The sequence below is a fragment of the Anarrhichthys ocellatus genome, unplaced genomic scaffold (assembly GCF_004355925.1).
Source record: "Anarrhichthys ocellatus isolate YVR2014 unplaced genomic scaffold, GSC_Weel_1.0 scaffold84, whole genome shotgun sequence".
In the NCBI taxonomy this organism is placed as follows: domain Eukaryota; kingdom Metazoa; phylum Chordata; class Actinopteri; order Perciformes; family Anarhichadidae; genus Anarrhichthys; species Anarrhichthys ocellatus.
Window position 1 is genome coordinate 583931 of NW_022280114.1, and position 20581 is coordinate 604511.

A 20581-nucleotide genomic window follows, 5' to 3' on the forward strand; every position below is an offset into this window, starting at 1 on the left:
CACCGTCATATGCTTGCGGGACCGCCTTGTTTTCCCACAATCCCTCTCTGGTCCCTCTCAGGACTTCCTCATCGCATAGATGCAAGCTGCACAAAAAGTTCAGTTTGGAAGGCTTCAGGGCTGTTTGTGGGTCAGATGGAGGAATCCTAATCCTCTGGTCTCTCTTGCACTCTGCATGTTTTTGTGGATAAAAGGGATGAAAAGCTTTTGTTCCTTTGTGTCCAGAGGGGATGGAGACAGGGTCAGGGGGGATGATTGTGCTGAGATGGTGTTTTTATGAGCTGTTACTTGGCTGCTGCTGTTGCTGCTGCTGCTGCATGCGGCACGTTGAATGCGTCTGCGCTGGGAGATGCAGAGCAGAGCGGCTGCTGCATCGCCGCGGTAACTGCAATGATACGGCCAAGTGCTGCCCTGCCCCTCAGTCGGGGATGGGATGGCTTATCTGGAATTGTGAAGGAGCGAGCCTTCTTTGTCTCTGTTCCTGTCCGCTGCTCGTCTTGGTGAGATGCTTCTGATGTTTACATCAGCAAAGTTTGCTCCGCCCACCTCCCTCACTTCCAGGTGTCTCACTGCCTCTCTGTCACAGAGGTAGAGATCCAGTCATACAGTCAGTTTGGATGTCTCATCTTAAGATGATATCTGACCGACATGTGTCTCAAACACCAATCTTTCAAATCCTGTCAGTTTGATAATGTTATTTACCTGTTCTTTGATCGCATTAGGGCTGCATCTATTGATTATTTTCATTATTTACTCGTCATACAGTTATTGCCGAGTCTAATCATCTATAAAATCTCAAAAAAGTGCAAGAATCCCCATCAAAATATCCTAAAAATAGACGGGCATGTTGTTCTGTCCGATCAACAGTCCAAAACCCACAGATATTCATTATACGATGCTATAAAATGATCGATCCACTAATAATCTCTAGATCAGATACTTCCTGATTTAAATCAAACTTTGGCAATTTTAGACAAATCAATTTATATGGGAAAGTTAATGTATGTTTGCTGTTTAACAAATGACCTTTTTCTTATTTGTTAAGCAATGACACAATGGGTATTAAAAACATTGAGGTATTGGAGAAAGTCTTGTTAGATATCGGCACTCAAAACCCGAACGTCCAACTGAGTTTGATGCAAAACAACCGTAGTAAAAGTTAGCTTGACATGTTGTTGCTGTGACAACACTCTCAATAGATCTACCCAGGAGGACTCAACCATTTCTGTTAGTTCCTCAACCTGCAAAGTAAACCAAAGGCCTTTCTTCCATTATGTATTCTTTTTTCAAACACTCAGCTGATCAGGTATTCAGACCATGGACAGTGTGCTTCTTCTATACCGATCCTTGACTCGGTGTGCACCATCTACATTTCATTAAGTCGAGGATTAACAGCAGACTATTGAACAGACACAAAGGCCCCACTTTGAGGAGACAGAACCCAACCGGCCCAGTGAAGCTGGCTCAGCTCAAAGGAGAAGCTTTTTAACATGCCGCTCTGTGAGTCGAGGTCTCTGGCAGAATGTGGTAACACTCTGGAACAGGGACATTTAAATGAACCTGGAGCGGGACCAGAAGGGAGTCCTACCCACTGGGACGGGCCCACAATGCTTTCTCCGGGGCTCTGGGGGGACAAAAGCTGCCTCGCTTCACCGAGCACTCCCAAAGGAGTTACTTAACGTGTCCAACACCGCTGCTCACTGAGTGCTGCTCACTGAGTGCTGCTCAGTTCATTTGTACGCATGTCGTCACCTCTAGACCATCGCTCCCCACTGTGCATTCTTGTCTGCTATTTCCAGGCACTTGGTAGAGAATCGGTGCTTAATCACAAGAGCCTGTTGATGCTCCTCTGTATGTGTTGAGACAAGCGGGGCCACTATTGACACATGGCCTTGGTTACCCATCACTGACGGTAGGGACCTGTTAACCTGTTTCTACCAGCCAGCTTTGGGTCTTGACCCAAATATCTTGAGCTCATTTCAGGCTTATGAACAAAGACTGAGGAAGTGTTTTCTAGCTCCGTTTGCTGAATAAAACCCAACATACAAGGACGATATGAGATTACTCTTCTCTTACTTTACTCCTTTTCTTTCTGTTATTCTATCACCTGTCTTTTTTTAGTATTCTTCTTTCTGTTGTCTGATCTTTGTATTGTTTTACTCTACTGTTTATGCTCGTCATGGACAGGTCTCCCTGGCAATAGAGGTTTCACCCTTCAAACGGGCTTACCTGGTTAAATAAGTGGTCTTTCTCTTTCAAAATGTATTTTAATCAAACAACAAAAGAAACTACAACGAGGCCCTCTGCTTTTTAACCATGAGCTTGTCTACCAGCCTGTTGGCACTCTTAACCTGCTTTAACCTTTGGAGCTCTCCTGTTTGCTTTGTCTGTAACTCTGCGTGTTTGAACACTCCCTCTACTCCAGGGTCTCTGTCCAGCCCGTATCAGCATGTTTTCACAAACAGCCGACTGTTGTGAATTCAGGCCGTCTGAAGGTTGTGTGCCGGGCGGTGAAAGGACGATGGCGGGGCTTTTTCAGCAGGGCCGGTTCAAACACGGCGTATCCAGTTAAAAGGAAGTTCAGGGCCGGGGTCGGTGCACTTGGCCTCTGAGCGGTTTAGGGTTTCAGACGTGCGTGGCGAAGAGGCAAAGTAGCTTCGTGACAATCGTCATGGTTCACTCTTCTATTCTGCAGATGTAGGTCGTAGCAGATTGAAACAGTACTATCTATTAATCTTAAAGAATAATTGTTTTTCTAGCCAGTACAAAATGGGATTAAAATGTCATCAAAAAACATTTCAAGTTAAAGTACGAAACTTTAAAGTCCATTTTGAATGGTGACACAAGTGATATACAGGATACACATTTGTGTTGAGGAGGAAAGCTAACATACAGTACACCATATATATACAAAGAGTACAAATGTTGTGCTTGTCAAGTTCAGGTCTTTGTTGGACTCTTTTCAGTTCTTCACAGTATGCAGACTGCAGCTCAGGCAGGGTCCGCCATTGTGTTTAATGTATTAGGAGGTATACAGAGTGCTGAACAGGCAGCAGCTCACTAGAAGGCCTGCAGGGGATTCTGGGTCATCAGCCGCCTTTTCCATGCTTGCAGCCCTGAGCGCTGAGAGTCGTGTCCAACACGGAACAGAGGCAGACAGGAAGTGCTTTCTAAAGGAGGCGATACATGTGGCACATGTGGAGCACGTGCACACTTTTCAACAAAGCTGTGTTAAATTCATGCCATTTTTGGTGATATTTTATAACATTCAATTTATGACCTTTAGATATTACTTGTCCAATGAAAATATAGTTTTTAGCAGACGTTTTTAGTGATCTTGATGTGAACTCTCCTCATGATGCATTGATTCACAGACCTGATTGCAGCTTCCGGTTGGACAGATAAACGATATGTGGATCCTCTCCTGAACCAAATTTGTAAAGTAAAAATAACTTTGTTAACATCATAACAGGGCTATTATGTGGTTCCCTGATGACCCTATAAGTACATGCTTTAGATTTGAATCAGGAGTCTGGGGATGATTAAGCATCCCTCTATGATTTGCTTCCTTATTGCCCCACAATGTCCCGTACATGTGTATCTGTTGGATCTGCAGATAACAGTCCAGCATCAGATCAGCGTTTTCTTTTTCCCCCACTGCTGCACTTTCTGCGTGGCCAGAAATTTCCCAGCATAAAATGATCCAATGCAGGGGATAAATAAGCGGCTGCTGCACTAAATATGTGTGCAAAAAAATCTAGATGTGTATGGTCACATTTCTGTACAGTTGTAATTCTTGAGCGTATCAAGTGGCTTCATTCATCAGGCGTGTCTGTCGGATGTTGCTGATGCGTACATCCGGCTCACGCTCAGAGGTGTGGGGCTCACATGTCGCCCCACATGGGCCACGTTTCAGATTCCTCATCCCGTTTCTGCCCAGCCAGGGGTCGGATTCACTCCAGGTCGGGGAACTGGAGCCACGTTATCTTCAGGCAGAGACGTAAAAAGACATCGAAGAGTTCGTCCCGCCCAGATTGAATTCTCATCAATATTTTTACATTAGCAGTAGATCACAGTACTACTTGTGTAAGAATGTTGACAGCTACAAGAGCACTCGGGAAGCGCAGGCCAAATGCTCCACCTCGCAATGTTCACGAATGTGAAACATAACTTGTGATTTGGATCCACACCAACATTTAATGGGTTTTTCCTTGGCCTGTGCTTAACCCTTCCACCAAGTGTCATGATAATCAGTTTTCCCATAATCCTGCAGAAAACTGAACCGAACTGAATACTACCTCCCCCCCCCCCGTCTTTCCCCTCAGCTCTACTGAATGTTTTACCGTCTTTCAGCTTGTTTCGGTCTTGCAGCCGCAACTTTATCGGGCTGTACCTCTGCCTCGTTCGGTTAGTCCTTTTGTGTTACTGTGTGACTTTGGTGAACCGGGAACTAACCCGTTAAAACACCAAGGTCGCACAAAAACCCAAACAAAGTGAGGCAGCAGGCAGCAGGAGACCAGCATGTCCTGTGTTCTGAGAGCTCAAAGTACTGTTTTTGTCAAAGAAGTCTCGTGTCTTTGAAGAGAGCTTAGATAACGAGTAAAGTTCCCCTTCTAAAAGGACTGTGTGATGGTAAAGTAAAGCGGTAAAAATATTCTAAATACAGCGTACACTAAAAAGGATTTAGATTTTTCTTTGTCTAAAATAGGTTTTGTTGCTGCTGCCCGTCCACAGCAGTATTACTTTGCTCTCGTGCTGAGACTCCTGTTACTCTAAACTGTTGGTGTGCCGACCTCCATCTACTACAAGCAATACACTGACTATGGATAAGCACCTCTGACAACTACATTTCAAAAAACCCTAACTATCCCTTTAACCTTGTTTTCTGACTTTCACTCTGTCTATACTATCGGTTCAGCGCTGAATGGCAGACAAAGTGATACTTCGCAGCTAAAGAGGCAGATATTTCCTCCCTGTTGAAGGTTTTTTTTGGGGGGACTTTCTCCTGTACTGGTGCGAGGGTCCCGGGACAGAGGATGTCACATGTGTACAGATTGTAAAGCAAAAGAGAGCTAAAAGAAGAGTGAGTGCTGGAATTGATCTTTTCCCATATCTATTGGATATGTAAATGAGCTACTGTTTGCAAACAAGTTTAAACAAGTTCAACTTATCAGGTTGTGATATGTTGGTATAATGTTTACGGCCCGTTGCCGCTGCCCCCATTTTGACACACAGCATACCACTGTCAAACCAAGATTCACAGCTTGACAGAAAAGGGAATGCTGGAGTACAAAGCCCTGTAATAATGAACAGCACAGTGAATGCATTGGACCTTCCTGGTGATGATTCAGCCTGTGAGGTCTGAATGTGTGGTCTGCTTGGGGCCTGTGTTCCTCAGTAAGAGTCAGAGTGATCCTGTTATGAGCAGCGTGACTGACAGCTCTGAGTGGCCTCCTGACTTAGCTGATGTGATTACATAATGTCATTAACCCCAGGTTTCCTGTAATTCAGAAGGGCGACGGCCTCCGTAAATTGACACATCCTCTCTGATCACCCGCTCCTTCCTCTAATCCTCCGCTCGATGGGTCCTGATGACACTCTGTGTGCTCTGTGTTGTCAGGCAGTAGGGGAATCGGCTGTGGGATTGAAACCATGTGGACGAGTTTTAAAACGCCGCGGCTCCTGACTTTTGAGCTCTCCCTGAAGGGGCCAGAAGGTGGCAGTGTGAGTGAAGCTACTGCAGGCCGATACCAACTGCCAGAATTAGTGGAGGCCTTAATGAGAGTTATTATAGATATTGGGCTTTATTTTTCTCTTCGCTAATCCTTCCTAAATGGTCCTGTGGTCTCCACATTAAACTGCATCTTATGCCATTAAAAGCATTTTCTCCCATGGGCCTTGCCCCTCTCAGTCCATTAACAACTGCAGTAACACTGCATGTCTGTGTGTTAAGTGTTCTTTCCATTCTTACCGGCAGTTACATTTTAAAGAGTATGTTTTTGAGATTTCACCTTGGAACCAGCTGCATTTTTTGCTAGCTGCTGTGTTTTTCTTCTTCTTCTTCTTTTATGTAAGTGGCTGTTGCTGCCTTTAAGACTGTTTGTGGGTTTGAGTTGTGGCTCCCTGGTGATGGAGCGGGCCAGTGGAGACTGTCAGCCGGCACAGAGAGGGTGAGCTCCAAATGCAGCGGTCTTCTCAGACAAGACACGTCTGATATAATTGGGGCTTCTGTCTTTGTCACAGAAACCCCTCCCCCATGCCATTGATCCAAATACATGTTCTTGTTACACAACAGCTCTGTATGTGGCATGGCCTTCAAATGAATACAGCTTTTTATTTGACGTAATAATGATCATGAGTCGGTGGCACTAGAGGCTGCAGGATGTTCGCTCGGGGCGTCTCTGTCCCCGTCTTCTGTATCTCTAATGAAATCTTTAACCCCTTGGTGAGAGGAGGAAGTCACATGTGGTCAGTGTTTACTGTCTGAGGACTTGCTTTATGTGTGATGTATAGGGTTAAAGCTTATCATTGTTTTCATTTTATTTATTCTCCATGCAAAGAGTGGTGACAAATGATCATCGCAACTTTTCAGAGCCCAAGATGACGTCTTCAGATTGCTTGTTTTGTCTGATCAACACTCCAAAACCTAAAGATATTCAACTAACAATGATATAAGAATCAGTTGACTCATTGATCAGTCGGGTAGTCGTTTCAGCATTAATTGAAAGTTCTTGACTTGTTGATAGACTTATGAGAAATGTTTGCGTGTTCCAGAGCCTGAAGCGCAAAGTAGCCCAAGTTTCCAATTCCTACACTTCATATACAGATATAGATATATATGTATGTGCTATATTTAGCTTGTTCTATTCAAGCGTCCCTCCTACTGACATTTAAGTCAGTAATTGTATGTTCTAAAGCCGTCGTCCTTGTGCCGTTTGCAGAACTTGCCTGGCACGAAACGACCCTCTAAAAGCTGCAGGAGCTGTTTGTTGGCCAACCCTCACCGCAGGCATAACGGCCCAACAACAGCCAGCAAGACGCCCCTTCTCATGAAAAAAAATAAAAAATCTGCTCTCTCCTCAAAAGACCTCTTCTTTGCCACTCTCCTCCAGGCAAATCTTAGTTGCTCTCTATATGCATTTTTCCTCATGGTGGTGATGTGGAGGACAGAGAAGAGGGGGACTGTAGCCAGACAGGGACTCAGTGAAAGGGTTCATTTTAAAGTGGCCCCTTTCACGCTGTCACCGTTGGGTTTATGAGGAGGGCAGAGCTGATCTGTAGGACTCCACTAATGGCACCCATCACATATCATGCTGACAGTGGCCTCGGAGTGTTTCCCAGGCCAAAGAGGCTTGCATCTACAGGGACTGTCATCCAGGGCTTTGCCACGGTTCACTTTTGTTCTTGCTCATCTGGCGGTGAACAACACCGTGGACATATTACCCGTTACCTCGAATCCCCTTCGGTTGATATCCTCACAGTGACTGCAGTTGTAGACTGTTTCTTCTTCATCCGGTCGTTAGTTAGCGTCTAAGTAGACAGTGTTCAGAGTCTGAGGGTTAGAGTGTTTTAATGAGCCCTGGAGCCGGCTGATTGAGGCCTTGAAGCCTTCATGGAGAGAAGTGGCTGAAGTGTAACTGCGTGCTGTTTTGAACTAAACGCAGTGCACCGTGGTTCTTCTCCCTCTTCTTAAATACATTTTTGGTTTCGGAGTGAACGGCTCCCGTCTCCATGAGCATCCCGATGTTAGATGATCAAACCAACATACATACTCTCTCTCTTCAAGCTAAGCTCCTTTGGCAACTTGGTAGACATGTTTCCATGTCATGTTCTGTTGGGAAATCCAAGCTATCACTACATGTCAGTTTGGTTTTAAATCTGAAAGCTAAGAGAAGGAACAGAGTCACAGTGAGAAAGCACTTCAAAGAGTCATGCATGTGAAGAGTCTCCTTCTGTTGATCGGTATGTTCAGTATGTTGTAAACATTCCTCTCTTCACCAGTAAATAACTCAAAATGCTTCTGATAGCATGATTTGGTGTAAACAGCTACAGGAGGAGCTATGAACGTTTGGAACATACAAAACAGCTGATGTGTGTGTGTGTGTGTGTGTGTGTGTGTGTGTGTGTGTGTGTGTGTGTGTGTGTGTGTGTGTGTGAGGGCATGGTAACATGAAAAGACTTCTCCAAAATAGTGTCCAAACCGGTCTATACTCACCTCATCCTGTCCCCACACTGACAGTTTTCTACATCTGGATCTTTTGGGATGGTTGGTTGAGGTCGCGTGGTGCTGAGCCGCTGAGCGACTCTCACTGTTTGTGTGTGTTGTCAGTAGCGATGCTATCGCCCTGACCACCGGTCTGGCCTTGTGTGTATTTGCTCATATTTCTGTGGTGCGTCACGTTTCCATGGTTACAGACATTCCTGGCCGACCACGCCCTGCGACTCACTGCAGGGGCCAGTCTCTCACACACACACACACACACACACACACACAGGAGCTCTCATATTTCCTCCTCTGTGGAGTAACTCCTTTTGATCACATGGTGCTCTTATGATCTGATTTGGCAAAACCGGCAACTGCGGCAAAGAGCAGTCATCCATTAGCCGCTTTCCAAGTCGGCCATTTTAGCTCCGTGATCTTGCAGACGGACTAAGTCGTGTGAGCTTTTGTACTGATCAGCATTTCCTCTTTAGATGCTTGGTATGGTTCTGCTCCCTGAGGTTTTCTGAGGTTTTCTCCTGAAGTCTCTGTGGTTCAGCGCTGTGAGCGTCCATTAGCTGCTCACACTAACACACCATTTTACCCAGACTGCCCTCGAGACCGCTCATGTTGCAACACTTCTATACTGAACAACTTTTACATCCTGAGTGGTTTGTGCAATACCAGCTGAAACTTTCCCCCCAACTTCCCCTGCTACTTTGCCTCATTGGCACTGCCGAGGTACTCTTGAGCACTTGAGCAAGGCACCAAACCCCAACTTCCCCAATGTTCTTCTTATTCCCCTATTGTTATATCCCCTGTTATTATTATAATTATTAATTCTTCTTCCTCTTCGATCCCATGTGAGCAGGCTTTGGTTGCATGCAGGTAATCAGTCCGTATGCTGAGCAGAAGAGGCGGAACGCATTGGCCGAAATATAATATTGGAACCCGTCGGCTATCGTCTTCCTTTATTTGCATTCATAAGCAGATATCTGTTTTAGAGATTATCTGAAAGGTGTCGTCTCTCAACTTTATTCGTGTGTCTGAAGTTGCTAATCGGCTGTAAACAATTGACCAGCACACGGAAGAGGAAGAAGTGGCCCGGATACCCGTTCTCCGGATATTCGCAGGCTACACCTGAACCCCCGAAGAATGAGCCATTAACCCCAGAGGGGTCATCATCATGCCGATGTCTGATGGGTTTGAGACTGCTGAACGCCTGAACATAGGCTTTAATAATAATGGTTTCCTTATCTATGCTTTCAACAAACCATCTTTAATTGATCGTCATCACTTTCTGCTCAAAGTTGTTTTTGAGTATTTAAACCTCAGGACGATGTTCTGTAAGACACATCAGAGGATAATCAGTCTGCCATGGGTAAAGTATGCCCTTCCAACCAGTGAAAGATTTTAGAAATTCAGTGAACATGAGGCGGACAGATGTCAGATCCAACTCCAGAACAGAGACAACAGATGGAACATCAAGAAGACGGCTGGAGAGACTCCCTTTGATACTGAGAAATGCAGACCTTATAGGTGTTTATCAATCAGCATGCTGGATTGTTATCATTGCAGACTAATCACAGAGTTTATCACCAGATGTGTGTGTGTGTGTATTGTTAAAGCAATACTTCCCCCAGCGCCTTTCCCACCGCTCCGTTCTCCAAAAGTCAAAATGCATGGTTGCGTTTAACGACTTGGAAGAGAACCATATAGCTTAAAGTACTCGCTGTAAAGTCTGTACGGGAATGCAGAAAGCACACAATCTGCCAGAGGAGTTGAATGGGTTTGTTTTTAAAGCGGCCACCTCGAGGTGTCTCCATTCTCTAGTCGTCTGACACTTCCACCATGGCAATGAGCTTCCATCATGGCTCAAAGAGACTACCACTTTATTTATATCCAGGCAAAGGTTAAGCACGCTGGGCTTATTTCACACACTTATTCACGTGGGGTAGCTGCTCAGAATTTTGATGATTCTTTTTCTCATCCAATCTTCATTTTGAGAAGTTCCCACCGAGTAAATCAATTTCCATTTGGTAGATAATGAATTTGTGACGGAGTGGTGTTTATTTCTACACGTTTAGTGTGTTGAAGCCAGTACTTTGTGTGCTGTGTGTTAAAAGAAAGGCTTTAGTTAGGAGCTGAAGCTGGAGGAGGTTTGACGCAGGTACATATTTGGCGATTGGTTACCAAACAAAAGTCTGTTGTTGCCGCGGTTTTGTTTGATTCAGAGCCAAAGGACAGGTAATGAAGAGCACATGAAGATAAGAGTCTCTCCGTCCAATAAACCGACACAACCCAGGCTTCAAGTTTTTAAGATGGATCAGAAATACCACGGAATGTCTGCACTGTGAGAGATCTGTTTACTTCGACCGTGCGTGATTTTATCCGCCGCGCCGTATATCAAGACTTCACCCAAGCTAGCAAAGCAGCAGTTCAGCCGCGTTTATGATTTGTGATTCGCTCTCCTAGATATCTTCACTTGAGCGCTTCAGTAAATCATCTTTGACGAGCAAAATACCAGCGAGCTGGCAGCACATCATTTAGTATGATCTGCATTGGAGCTTCGGCTGGCGCGAAATAATTATTTGCAGCGATTGTTTTACCGCTGCCATGTCCCAGAAGGGTGGGGTTATCTCCATATACAGAGTTCAGTGCGACTAAAAGCACTATGAAATACATGCTTTTCTATTTGAACAAAGTGTATATGGCCTACACACAAAGCCCCTATTCAATGAATGACTAACACTGTTTAACCCAGACCTGCTGGAGTCCTCACTAAGCTTAACGCCGCCTCTGCTGTTACTCCCAGACTCCCAGCAGAGAGGAGGGAATCTGTTTCACATTCCTTCTGGGTGACAAACAAGCAGACCAAAGGTGATTTTCATTAAGAAGATTACAAAATGGTTGAATAATTAAATCGGCGACTGCTTGACGCTAAACGGTGCTAACTAATAAGACGGTTCTCCGTTATCTCACCACTCTTCCCTGTACTCGGTGCCGTGCACCGTCTGGTGACTCCCAATGCGTACTGCAGAGGGCACTGTAGCATGTGCTTTATTCTGATATTCATTTCAGGATGGCATTGAAGACTCACAGCTGTCAGATGAGGGCACAGTTCTACCACCTTATTTAAAGGCTAACGGGGAAAAAATACCCATCCGCTGTCAACGTTTTTCCCAAGCCTCCTCTTTGTATTTTTAGCCCAACCGGGGTTATCCTGGTCTCCACGGTCCTTTCCAGTGTCAGTCCCTCTCTGAGGAGGCCAAGCAACAGAGAATCAAACACAGGCACAGTTGTCTTCTCTTAAGGGAACCAAATGACTTGATGGCTTTTCCATTTAGGTTTGCAGAGTTGGCTGGTTGTGGGCTGTGACTGCTGAGGGAAAAGTAGAGAGACCAAAGATCATGGACAACCTTTGGAAAGGAATGGATGCTTTGACAGTGTATTATATTGGACACCTTCTGCAGTTTAACACACAAAGAGTGCTGTTCATTATGTCAATACCATCAATCTCTTGCTTTTAAAAGCTGTAGCCAGCTACAGCTGTGTGCTGTGCTTTGTGTGGATGGTGGTTTTCCCCTCAGCCCTGTTGATAGCAGGTTGTGTGTGTCAACTCTATCAGATGTATGTTAATCTTTCTCCTCTGGATACACTCGACCTGCTATTTCAAACAGAGCATCAGTTGTACACCAGCTTCCTCATACGCACTGTGATTCAACATTATCTATTACACATCTTTGCACCAGACAAAGGATGTGATGTTGCTGAGTGCTCTCTAACATGACTAAAGCATCAAGAGAGGAGCAAAGAATAGAATAGAATAGAAACCCTTTTAGAAAGAATAGAAAGCCTTCAGTTTACATATTGATGATAACAATAAATATGATAAAATAATGTTTCTGACTTATTTAAGGCCTGAAACACAGAATTTATTTCTTACTGTTTTACATTATCTAGAAAAATATTGTTCAGTCTACAAAAACTATTCCTCTCACAAAGTAATACACATTGTTAAACCCATTAGACCCAAAGTCTGCCATTAGAGCGATAAGTCTAAGCTTTCACAATGTTTACGGAATTACAATTTTCTTCAGATTTTATTTAATTGTTTGACTATTTCAAAACAAAATATATTAGATACTTATGGCATTTATATTTCGAAAAATATATTGAGGTTGTTGATTTGTATAAGAAACTATGGGGAACTATGGGAATTTTTTTTTATATATTTTAAAATTGTTTATTTATTTATTTTTCAGTTTCTTTCAGAATATTTTAGTAGAACTAAAACTACATTATTTATTTTCCTTAATCCTTAACAATTACATTTAAATTCATATTTGGAAAAGAGCGACCTAGGCTTATTACATGTGTGAGGATTGGTGTATTTGTTCATAGGTTAGATTGGCTAATGAGACGGTGGTGGGTTTGTAGCAGTAACGTCCATCAGACACACAGGATCACCAACCTTCGCTACGCAGCTCCGTCTGATCCTTTTGGTTCCTGTTTCCATCCCGTGTGCACACACCCCCTTGATTTCTCCTCCTTTCTTCCCTCCTGACTCTCCTCTACACAGTTTCTCTTTCGACTGGGACTGAGAAAGGTAGGAGGGGTTGTGAGCATCGCTGTCTCCGTGCTGACTCACGATGCCAATTTGGAAGATAGATTTTTTATCACAGTGAGGCCAAACTGATGCAAAAGGAAATCTTGTTTGTATGATGTTACTGCATGCAAACAGTGTATATTGAAGTTGTAGTTGGTCAGAAATATTTTGAGAAGATATTCCTCAAATAGCTAAAGTCAAAATGGTGGCTGGAATGGTAATGCCTTTAGCCGACCTGAGGGCAATCTATGAGCTTCTTTTTCGGGATGGTGTCATTGTGGCCAAGAAGGACAAGCGTCCACAGTCCATGCACCCTGACCTCACAGGGGTTACCAACCTAAAGGTGATCTGCACCATGGGCTCCCTCAAATCCAAGGGCTGTGTCAGGGAGACTTTCACTTGGAAACATGCCTACTACTATTTTACCAACGAAGGAATTGCATACCTGCGAGATTACCTGCACCTGCCACCAGAGATCATGCCTGCACCCCTTCAAAGCCTTCGTCGCCCTGAGTCCTCCGCTCGAGTCCTTACTGTGAAAGGCCCCACATCGTACATCTCGAAACCCAAGCCTGGAAGAGAAATCCAAGAGGACAGGCACATTTACCGCTACAAGAGAGTAGGAGAGGAGAGAGAGCAATCTGAGAGGCCTCCAAAAAACTTCAGAGGCCCCTACCACTGTGATGCATCCGTCGGCCGGCTCGGTGTTCAGACCAAGAAGGGTTTCTGCAGAGAGGAACCTTGGGCCAATGAGGGTAACCGGAAAAGCTTTGGAGCTTCCTATCTCCTCACTGAGGACAGAGTCACCAGGTGTCCCGACTCGGCCAAGGAGGACAAGCTACCCGTTTCTTTGTTCCCCTCATCTTCAATTGTACCAAAGTCCTCCAAAGAGATACCAACCGTTCCCACTCCTCGTGCCCCAGTCAAGGAAGTCCTGCAGAAGTTTGTTAAAATGACTGCTGCTCACCCATCTGCAGCTTTTGTAGAGTCTGAGTGTGTGAAGATGCCGGAGGATACGACTAAGGCGACCCCAGAAGAATGGATCCCAGATCCAAGAGAATCCCCGAACCCAGCCTCGGAGGTACCTGGAGAGTACCTGGACAGGTCCACAATCCCTTTGTTGACAGAGCTTACTGAAAAGGCGGAACGACAGGACGTTAACGATCAAGGTGAGGAAGCTGATGTGGCGACTGAAGAAACAGTTGAGAAGTATGATGTTGAGTTGATGAAGCGGCTGAATATTGAGCTCTTTGTCCCTGTGACCAAAGCTAAGACCTTTAACTCTGATCTCGACCATAAATCAGCAACACCTACATCAACAGCCACAGAAAAATTGGTGGATTATGACATTGGTCTTATCACCCATAAAGTTATGGAGAAGTGCATTGCTATGACGGCCATGTCTGAGTTTCATATCGCCCTAGAGACCTCCACCAGTCCAGCCTTTGAGCCAGGGTCCGGCCCTGTTGTCCCTCCAGAGTGTCCCGTTGTTGCCCTGAAGACCACTCTGCTTCAGGGAGACCAGGGCTTCCTCACAGAGGAACCTGAGAATGAGCAGCATGTTCAGAGGGTCCGGCCTGACTTCCTGGAAGGTTTGAGCTGGTCTTAGTTCTTCCTCCTCCTCTTCTTCATCCGTTTCCCCCCTTCCTCTTGTCTGCAGTAGAGGCTACCTTGGCGTTGCTATGGGCACTGCTTGTGTTTGGGAGGCTGAGAGAGGGATAATTTGATCTTCTAGCAATACAAGTAATGGCCTTGTCATTTTCCATACAGCTAAATGACAACCAGACTGTCTTTTTACCGGATGCATGAAGTATTGGGCCAACCTGTGGTTTGCGTGCATGACTGCTTATGAAGTGTTGTGTAGATATTTGCACAATTGTTAGTTAATTTTCTGTTAAAAAGGGGGCATCTGTGCAGGCAAGAGTTTTCAAGTTCAAACAGAAAGCTGTGACTTGCATGTTAGCCAGAGGTAGCAGATCATCAGCTAAGTGATGCTGATCAGTATTGCTCAAATATTGTTCCCCAGTGACGAGTAGTGTAAGGGATTACATTTTCCATCACAGTAGTTACATTACAGTTATTAATCCAGAAGGCGTTTTGTATTTTGTGTCAAGTTAACTTATGGTTCGTGTTGTGTCAAGATGGTCTTTGGTGGACTATCAGGCGATTATCGCCTTGAGCACACGTGTGACCGTACTCTAGCCGAGGAAGAGACAGGTCCGGTTCTACGAGGGTCCAAACGCATGTATTTCACCCTCAGTTTAACATTTAGCAACCTCAGTTGAAATTTGAATAATAAATGCGATCCATGGTCCATGCGCACCTTCTGTTTTGGTTCATGTCTGTGCAGCAGCGCATCGTGCAAAATGGCAGATTGAAGATAAACATGGGTCAGCGGGTGTGATGGTTATTAGATAGCCAGTCACGGCACTGGTCTCATAGCTCAATCACAGTCAAACGTACTGACGACAGATCAGCAAACAGAATGCTGCACCTCATGTCTGGATGGTCTGTAGCGTCATGACATGAACACACATCACCACAAATCTTCAGATGGAGGAGGATCAGGTAGTCACGATCATAATGATACAATAAAGAATTTGATTTGGCCAAACAGTTCATAAGATTGTGTCGGACCACGCTATTTTAGCAATAATTCGAATGTATCACCTTGTACATGGTCACATAGTTTAATAATCACTGTTACATGTTTTTGCAATGTGTTTCAAGGCTAGAACGTAAGATGCTACTTTTGCTAAAAAGAAAGAGGCCCCGGTAACCGGACGCATCCAAAAGTAATATGGTAATGTAACGAGTAATGTAACTTATTACTTTGGATACCAGGAAATAAGTAGTGTTTTTTAAAGGAGTGAAAAGTGACTTATTACACTTCCTGAGTAACTCCAACATGTTACTCAGATGATGCTGTTACATGTTTGTTCCACACAGACATACAGTCACCCTCTTTATTAATACTCTATACTGACACATGAGTTCACACAGCCAGTGTATCCTCATAGAGAACTGGTGTCAGGCTGTATCACTCTGTAGACCAGCTTTATTACATCATATATACCTATATATTTGTAGGTAGTTTGTAGATATTAGGTTTTTTTATTGTTTACTTTTTTACAGCTTGTGCATCCTTTAACAAGTTAGAATAAATGAACCTATTAAAGTGTTGATATTTCACTTTCTATATAATATACATACGTACATGTAGATATTGTTGATATTGAGTGGACTGATGGGGTTGCTTCTGCCATCTGCTGGGGACAGTGAGCTGCTTTAAATGCTGTCCTGCTACTGCACTGCACATTGTTTCCGTGCACAGACCGTCCAGTCATTCTCTCGTCATCTTGCAGAACACGCAGCATTTTCCAGAGCTCCCACATCGCTAAACACTCACACAAGATGTCAGCCTGATGATGATCAGCGCTTGTGCACAAGCCACACATGGAAGCTCCGTGCTGTACCTTAACTTGCAGCCTGCCTGTGAACTTTCCGTCGCCGGGGCCCGGTGCACATGACTAAGCAGAGCGACCGGGACATGTGAGCCCAGTTACGCCACACTCAGCTTTTTCCTGCCCGTGCCTCCGCAAGAAGGGGCGAAGCAGTCCAGATGAGAACATGTGGCAGTTGCCACCTTTCATCTGCCCTTAAGTGTGTTAGCCCAGCCTGCAATGAACGTAAACTCCCAACATTTACACACACTGCTCTGTGCTTGAATGGACCAGCCACGGCAGCACACGCGCTGAGAGTCACCAGTCGCATAGTGCTGTGTGTTGCATTTTATTACGTGATAGAAGGAAATCAAACGAGACGCCGCTCGAGCTGCGACGGACATGAATCACACAAGAGACTTCATGGAGGCTTTGATTCAACACGGCCAAGGTAGGAAGCCTCCGCCGCTGGAACAGTTCTGTCTTTTTACCAAAAGGTGTCAGCACAGAAGTACTTTATGGTGAGGGCTCGTGCAGGGGACCAAAGAGGAGGCAGCAGGTCTGGGTGTGTCTCTCACTGCCAGTGTAGCAGATAACAGTCCAGGACCGGGCTTTGTGTTCGTCATCAAGTGACGTGTTTTTTTGTGTCTGGTTTTCTGATTCCAGATGTGTTTATTTAGAGAATAACAGTGAAGGAGATTGTAGTTCATGCTGTAACTCCACGCTGAAGAGCACACCACCCACGCTGCTCGGCAGTGTCTGGGATCATGTTCCATGGTGTTAAGTCCCAGCGGGCGTGGGCGGCAGCAGGGCCCCTGACTGGCTGCTCCACATCTCCCCTCTTTTGCATAAGATCGTGCGGTCAAGCCACCAGTCAAGAACCAGACCTGGGTGGGCTCAGAAGTAATGAACAGCTGCATAGATAACATGCCTGGAAGATACACAGACTGTCCAGTTATGTTCATTTATCTGCAGAAATAATGATTTATTTCTTTACTTTTTAGATGAATCCTTTAGTTGATCAAATGTGAATGTTGAGAGCTTTAGATGGTAAATTCATTTAATTTGTGTTGTTCAACTAACTGCAATCATATAAAACACATTTGTCATATTTGAGAAACCGGAATATTTGTCATTTTTGCGGAATGATTTCAACAGGTCATTAATCCAAATGTTGTCAAAACACCGTTCATCATAAAAGTTACTGCAGCTGCGTAGTACAAAGGATAGTACTCAGTTAATGTTCTTAAATCAAAGTTCAATGAAGCAATACATTTATACAAAGATGCTACTGTGTGTGTGTGCTAATGCAGCCAATATCTTTAGATAACAATATCCTCCTTTTCTTATTCTACTTATTTAATATCAGTCAAATCTCCCAGCTCCCATTGTCTTAGCTTTGGTACATTATGATCCATATCCTGTGGATGTGGGCGCATATTTTAACTGTCCTCCACTCTTTTATGGCTTCCACAGAGAAGCCTTTGTTATAGTAGCTGGCTGGCAGAAACATCTCATTTTCCGCTCTTTGTCTAAATGCTGTAAGAAAATATGTAGCGCTGCGCATGGATCTCATCCAGAGGCGCTCGTCAGAAACCACCACGCATGAGACGCTGTTTCCACTGAGGAAGCCTCTCGAATTAAGTCAAAACTCACAGCGCTGTCGAGTTCTCACTTCCCAGCCGAGCCTCCGCTTCTCTGTTCTCTCTTTTTTTTTTTTTCTGTCTTGCTTGCTTTTTCAGCACGCCCCCTCTGGTTTTCATCAGAACACAATGTCAGGAGGTCAGATTTGACTCCTTGGCAGTTCAGTTCAGCGTTTCCTCTAAAAGTTGCGAAGACGCTGAGCAGAGATGGACTTCTGCTGCTGTTTGTGTCCTGCACCTCCGGAAGGTAGGTTTGCCTTTTCATTTGAAACTCTGTATCGCTGCATTGAGGGATGCTGCAGTGGGAGCAAACTGAGTAGAGTTGAATTTCTTGCATTATGTATGCCATCTGAGCACAGGGCCACTCCCAGCATCAGTGTCAGTGGAGGATTTCAGATCAAAAACATTCCTGTCATTGCTCACTGTACCTGGAATATCTCTGTTATTAGTGATTAGAGGCGTTTTAAATGAAATCAAGATCTTTTTACTCAACAGACTGATGTGAAGTTGGGCTTTATTGCCTTCGTGTGTGTATGCAGGGCATGTGTCACAATATGGGAATCATTGAGCAAACGCATACCATGTGAGGGGCGTGGGAGGGGGCCAACTCCTCCCATGGAGTGGTGGATTGAGTTTATTCCAGACATCTGTACGGCTCCCTTGCTTTCTACTCCCTTTGCCCAGTCTTCACTGTGACTGATTGCTAATTTGAGCTGCCGGTTTCTGAGGCTCTGGGGATTAGGAGGACATTTTGAAAACGGGGATCATACGAGGTCTCTCCTCAGATGAAATCACTCCGTCACACTCACTCTGTCCTCTTTGTTGACATTTGTACATTAAGCTTCTGTTCCCAAACGCTCTTTTGAGGCAACTTTATATTTATTCATTTGAAGTACCCCAAGTTTTTTATTTTAAAAAACGACTATGCTGAATTCTCCTCTGTACATTAAGTCACGCTGTGCTCAGGCCAACGGCGGCTCAAGGTCGAGACCCCGCCGTCTATTTCTGATTGTTTTATGGATCTGCCGGCGTGTGGCATTGAATTGCCGGCGCTGTGGGATCGTGACACCGGTTCTTGGTGTCAGGTTCCTGCGTGACACTGTTTGGAGTGCACACCGATAGAGTAATGTTCCCTGCATGATGTTCTGGCAGAGATGCCATTTTTGCCCGCGGCAAGACAGTGATGCAAGCAGGTGTTACGTGTGTGTGTGTGTATGTGTGTGTATTTTTGAAGTTAACATGAGTCTTATCAGAGGCCATCCATCAAATGTCAAGGGCTTACAGTCCTTACATCACTACACACTGAGGGAACACCTTGAATATGAAAGCTGTGTTGCTGAGAACAGTGAAATGCTCAGAGAGGGATCTACTGCTGATCACAGTGACACTTTTATTTATAGCTGGACAACAGGTTTGAAAATGTCTACGGTGACGTCATCAGAGGGGGCTCAGTCTGGTCTAAGCAGACATTTTCCTTTGAGGCTCTTCAGTGTTCATATAACAGGACCTGTCCCGAGGGGGAAATGAAACGCCATGTCTGTGCTGCTCAAACATATGGAAGCAATTACAGTAACGTCTAGGGAGAAGTAGTGAAGTTTGCATAACGAGAATGAATTGATAGGGAGTGGGTTATTATGTAAAGGGAAAAAAAAAATAGCCTGGCTTCAGTATAAACATTTGGCAGCAGGAGGAGGAAGAGGTTGTCCCGAGATGATCTGTGAGTCGTAAACCGCGATGGAAAATAACTGAAGGGGCTTCGGTGGGTAGAAGAAAATCCTATGGAGTGAGTTTGGAAACTTTGACACAGTCTCAAGGTGGATCTCACTCGTTCTCTTATCAAGGCTGACTGAGTGTGTGTGTGTGTGTGTGTGTGTGTGTGTGTGTCCCACAAAGCAGCCTCATGTATTATTAACTCCTGCAGATAGGCTGCAGAGAGCGAGGAGAGCAGTGAGTCCCTGCAGGGCAAAAGCAGCGCAGTCACTTGAGCCTCAGAGAACAACACTTCTTTATACTACTTTAAAGCTGCGAAGTTGCTTGTGCTGGCAGAATCAGAGCAGATTTTGAAATAAGTACAATTTAGAATAGAATAAGAAGAGAGAGAGAGGAACTGTTAGAGTAAAGTACAGGGGAAAAAGGGGAGGGAGGGAGTTTGGCCACTTGTGCCAGCAGACTGAGTCACAGCGACGAGAGGGAGGGGGGGGGGTGCTCTTTCGTTTGTCTCTCTCTCTCTCTCCTGTGAAAGTCACGGACAACTTGGCTGCTTTTTAAAGTCCGGGATGGCACCACACCCCTAGGCGCACACACCTCTCCACTCCCCCTTCACCTTTCAGCCCCCCCTCCCCTCCCCACGCTCCCGTCCGTCTGTCTTCAGAGCCCGGGACTCTCCACTTTACACCAGGCCCGATGCCGGCAAGCCCCCCTGGAAGTGTGTTCCCGGCCCTGGTGGTCGTGGGCCACATTGTTACCTTAATCTTGGCCTGGCAGTGGAGAGTACGGAAGAAGCAAGGTAAGAGGAGCCGGGGAGGTTTTCTTTACTTCAGGAGAGGTGGCGGTGCTGTGAGAGGAGCGTACGTTTGAAGGCTTTTCTGTTCAAAATAGTTTCTCGCCGGCTGTTGTCGTCCGTTGTCTCTGCTCTCTCCTGGTCCGTGTGTTTTCGTGGCGCACACTCCTTCTCTCTCTACCTCTC

General features: G+C 45.1%; 2 protein-coding genes across 19 annotated transcripts in view; both read left to right on the top strand.

Moving 5' to 3' along the window:
• Positions 1-20581, top strand: part of pleca (plectin a) — a 92840-nt gene that overhangs the window by 27875 nt on the left and 44384 nt on the right. For 2 of the 18 annotated variants that reach the window (XM_031874784.1, XM_031874785.1), the window contains exon 1: positions 18011-18142. The exons of 14 other annotated variants lie outside the window; for them this stretch is intronic. In XM_031874784.1, the coding sequence (XP_031730644.1) occupies positions 18103-18142 (40 nt within the window). In that variant the 5' untranslated portion in view covers positions 18011-18102. Of the gene's footprint in view, positions 1-18010; positions 18143-18706; positions 20402-20581 lie in introns of those variants that run through there. 2 more of the 18 variants (XM_031874774.1, XM_031874778.1) reach the window with 1 other exon arrangement.
• Positions 13005-14435, top strand: LOC116398469 (uncharacterized). The gene has a single exon (XM_031874787.1). It carries the CDS (start codon positions 13012-13014, stop codon positions 14416-14418), a length of 1407 nt encoding a protein of 468 aa, XP_031730647.1. The 5' UTR covers positions 13005-13011; the 3' UTR covers positions 14419-14435.

Bases quoted from the DNA above. Each gene is read 5' to 3' on its own strand.
- LOC116398469 (XM_031874787.1), top strand. From the start codon at position 13,012: ATGGTGGCTGGAATGGTAATGCCTTTAGCCGACCTGAGGGCAATCTAT.